Source organism: Phodopus roborovskii, unplaced genomic scaffold (genome assembly GCF_943737965.1).
Source record: "Phodopus roborovskii unplaced genomic scaffold, PHOROB, whole genome shotgun sequence".
Classification (NCBI taxonomy): Eukaryota; Metazoa; Chordata; class Mammalia; order Rodentia; family Cricetidae; genus Phodopus; species Phodopus roborovskii.
This window is the reverse complement of record NW_026126480.1, coordinates 57,886,502-57,890,394: the sequence shown is the minus strand read 5'-3', so window position 1 is coordinate 57,890,394 and position 3,893 is coordinate 57,886,502. Positions and strand designations below refer to the sequence as shown.

General features: G+C 59.7%; 1 protein-coding gene across 1 annotated transcript; it reads left to right on the top strand.

The window, feature by feature from the left end:
- The first annotated feature begins 242 nt into the window (after positions 1–242).
- Lrrc10b (leucine rich repeat containing 10B) lies at positions 243–1,988 on the top strand. Its single transcript, XM_051193936.1, has one exon. The coding sequence runs from the start codon at positions 389–391 to the stop codon at positions 1,265–1,267; it is 879 nt and encodes a 292-aa protein (XP_051049893.1). The 5' UTR covers positions 243–388; the 3' UTR covers positions 1,268–1,988.
- The last annotated feature ends 1,905 nt before the right edge of the window (positions 1,989–3,893 follow it).

The following is a 3,893-nucleotide window of genomic DNA, read 5'->3' as shown; positions in this document are numbered from 1 at the left end:
GCGCTAGCTCCGGGAAGGGGTAGCTAGCCAGGGACCCGCTTTAGCTTCGGGACCCCACTCTTCCCGGGCCGCCTTGGCCCCGCCCCACCCCGCCCTCCTCCTGCCTCATTGGCAGCCGCACGCGCGTCGGAGGTTGCCAAGGCGACGGGTCGCTAAGCTGCGAGTCAGCTCGAACTCGAGCCAGTCGGCCTCCGGCGGAGGTAGCGGGGGAGGCCAGAGGGCGGGCGACCGAACACGGTGCCTCCTCCCGGCACGGCCCCCCTCCCGGCACACAGACAGGCCGGGGCGGGGGGCCCCCGAGGCCGGAGCGGCCCGGGCCCCGTCGGGGCGGCCAGGGCGGGGCGATGCCGGGCGGTGGCAGCGGCGGCCCGGGCTGGGGCCCGTGACCATGGGTATCGCGGAGTCCACGCCGGACGAGCTGCCGTCGGACGCCGAGGAGCAGCTGCGCAACGGCGAGCAGCAGTTGGAGCTGAGCGGGCGGCGGCTGCGGCGGCTGCCTAGCGCCGTGTGCGCTCTGAGCCGCCTGCAGAAACTGTATGTGAGCGGCACCGGACTGCGCGAGCTGCCCGAGGAGATCGAGGAGCTGCGCGAGCTGCGCATCCTGGCGCTCGACTTCAACAAGCTGGAGCGCCTGCCCGACGGCCTGTGTCGCCTGCCGCGCCTCACGCGTCTCTACCTGGGAGGCAACCGGCTGCTGGCGCTACCACCCGACTTTGCGCAGCTGCAGAGCCTGCGCTGCCTCTGGATCGAAGGCAACTTCCTGCGGCGCTTCCCGCGGCCGCTGCTGCGCCTAGTGGCGCTGCAATCGCTGCAGATGGGCGATAACCGGCTGCGCGCGCTGCCCGCGGAGCTGCCGCGCATGACGGGCTTGCGTGGCCTCTGGCTCTACGGCAACCGCTTCGAAGAGTTCCCGCCCGCGCTGCTGCGCATGGGCCGGCTGCACATCCTCGACCTCGACCGCAACCGCCTGGGCGGTTTCCCTGATCTACACCCGCTGCGCGCGCTGCGAGTTTTCTCTTATGACCACAACCCGGTCACTGGCCCTCCGCGCGTAGCGGACACCGTTTTCTTAGTTGGTGAGGGCGCCGTCGAGCGCATGGCTGAGCGCGACGAGCCTATTCCGCGGCCGCCACCCCGGCGTCCAGTCCGGGCTTTTGAGGATGAGGAGGAAGAAGACCTGCTCATAGGATGCACAGGACCCAGGGCCCTGGGGCCCGCCAGAGACAACCTCCGAGCCTTGGAAGCCCCTCCAGAATTGGGCACGTGAGCCTCTGCCTTGAGTGATGGGCTTGGCCACTCTAGAAGGATGGGCTCTAGGAGGCCGTGGCTGTGTGGATATAGGATGTCGCTGGGCCTCTTACTTGGGACAGTGAAGGACATCATTGAGAGAGCAGCCTGGCACAGGCGGGCCTGAGGCTATCTTCAGACGCTCCTGGGCAGTAAGAAAGACTCCCTGGGCAGACCTCTGGGCAGTTTTCAGACCAAGAAGTCTGGGATAGAGCCACTGATGGTACAACAGATGAGCTGGGTCTCACCTGGAACCAGGGTCACCACTATCCACAGAATCATCCCACTCTGACACTGGATGCACTGGATGCCCGGGTGTCTATTGTTTTCATCTGGGGTTTGGATTTCCTAGGCCTACCCTAGCTGTTGCTGGAGCCATTACCTCTGGGGTGGAGTGTATAGAGGCAAAACTTCCCCTCGTGTGTTTGTGTGTGTGTGTGTGTGTGTGTGTGTGTGTGTGTGGTGGTGGTGGGAGGTTCTGGCCAGAGGTAGGGATAGGGACTCTGTCCAGAAGCAGGACACAGATTGTGGCCTCACACCTTAGCTTCCCTCAGCTCTCTACCCAGTTCCCCCGATGTCTGTATGGAGCACAGAAGACAGAGTCTCCATCGCACCTTTCCTTCTGATCTCTTCTCCCAGCATGTGCCGAAAGATTGCTGGGTAAAGAGATCTCCCTCTCCTACAGCCTGTGTCCTCAGTTGTCGAGTTTGAAAAGAAGCCACTGTGCCTCTAAGGCCTCCTGCCCCGAAGAGAGAGGGGTTCTGCACTCTAGGAGGCTGCTCAGGGCCTCTCTACTGCTTGCACTCTCCATTTCCTTACATGGGCACAGCCAGGGTGGCTGGCACGGCATGGGGCACTGGACAGGCACCATGTGCCTCTACTCCGTCACCAGGGACAGCCTCCGAGTGGGTGAGGAGACAGGCTCTGCAATTCCCAGGGCCAGATCCAAGCAATAACAGGAGGAAGGGGCCAGAGGACACTCAGGGACACTGTCAGGGGCTGGAGCCCCAGAAGGTAGTGTTTTCTTTAGGAAGAAGAAAAACAAAAAAACAAACAAACAAAAAAACAAAAACAAAAAACACTGGTTGTAAACATAAATTATATTTCTTGGAGAAAGAATGTGTGTCTCCCACATGTCTGTTTATTTATAAGCCCAGGAGCACCAAGTTCCACTGCGGTGGCTACACCTCCCCCATCCTTACGCCCTGACTGTGTCAGAATGACCCTGGCCAACCGTTGTGTCCTTCCTGTCTGGGAAACAAGTGGGGGCTGCAGAAATGCCATTGGCTCCTTGAAGCTGGTCATCTGGCATCTCTGGGTGTTTTCTTCCCCATTCTGGCTCACGCACCCTGGGCTGTGCTGTAGGGGGTCATCTTCCCCTTAGCCTGGTTCTCCCGCCAGCCCGGCTGGCCTTCCTCTGCTGTCTCACCACTACTGGCCCCTCCCACTCACTCTGTGACTGTACTTGCTCCCTCTTTGCCTTTCTCAGCCTGGGTTCCCTCAGCTTTGGCCTCTGTCACCATGGCAACGAGGGCTGATGTCATATGAGGCCGAAAGGTCAGGCTCAGCCCAGTAGCTGGGCTCTGGGTAAGGAAAGGCCTGGGCACAGATTTGGAGTGAGATAAGACTGTGGGTGGAAATAGAAGGTGGGGAGATTGGAAACTGCTTCTTTTACAAGGAATTAAGACTAGTGCAGGTCCCAACTGTAGCTGTGTCTTTGCTGAGGTGCCACTGGGCTCTGGGTCTTCTTGGGGTCTGGTAACTTGGGAGTAAGGATTTAAGAGGCGAGGTGATCAGATGGGTTGGGTCAGCAGGGACTGACCTCTTGACCCGGAACTCGTCAGGTACAGAGGGAACCCCTGTGGACCAGGTCTAGCCCCCTCCTTAGTTCTGCTGTTGGCTGAGTGATCTTGGTCCCCTGGGCCTCAGTTTCTCCATCTGTAGCTGAGGAGTTGGTCTGACGCTCCCACCCAATACTCTACTCACTGCTTACCCCACCCTTTTTGTGGCGCCCCAGCATCCTGAGGTGTTCAGGTCCCCCCCCCCTTTTCAGTTTGGCTGTTTACCGACCAAGCTGTAGCTACTGAGGCTGTCTGAGGCAGATCCAGTTTCTTCTGGAAAGTTAGTTAGGTTAGAGTTCCTGCTGATGCCTGACACACGGTTACAGATCTCTCTGAGGAAACGAGGGCATCTGAAGAAGGAAGCTCTGTTGGCAGCTCCCTTGGTGGTGGGGAAAGCATTGTGTGAGGGAGCCCCAACATCACCTCCACCCTTACTTGGCCCCTGGAAAGAAGGATAAGATGTGTGACACTTTTGGCCTCAGCCTCCTCTGTGGTCCTCACACAGTCTCAGGACAGTCAGAGGTGGGATGCATGGGGAGGGACAGGGAAGCTTTAAGGGTTTGGGTGTGTTAGGCCAATGCAGAGGTCAAGAGAGCTGATGATTACAGCAGAAGGAAAGGCCGAGGGAAGAGTAGGGCAGAGGAGGTGGGAGGGCAGGAGACAGGTTGAAGAGAGTCTGTGATGAGCCCATTGGCCTGGGGACTCCTAACCCAGCGCTCAGTTCATGCTACAGACGAGCTACTCCATCCTTGGCTGGCTGGCAAG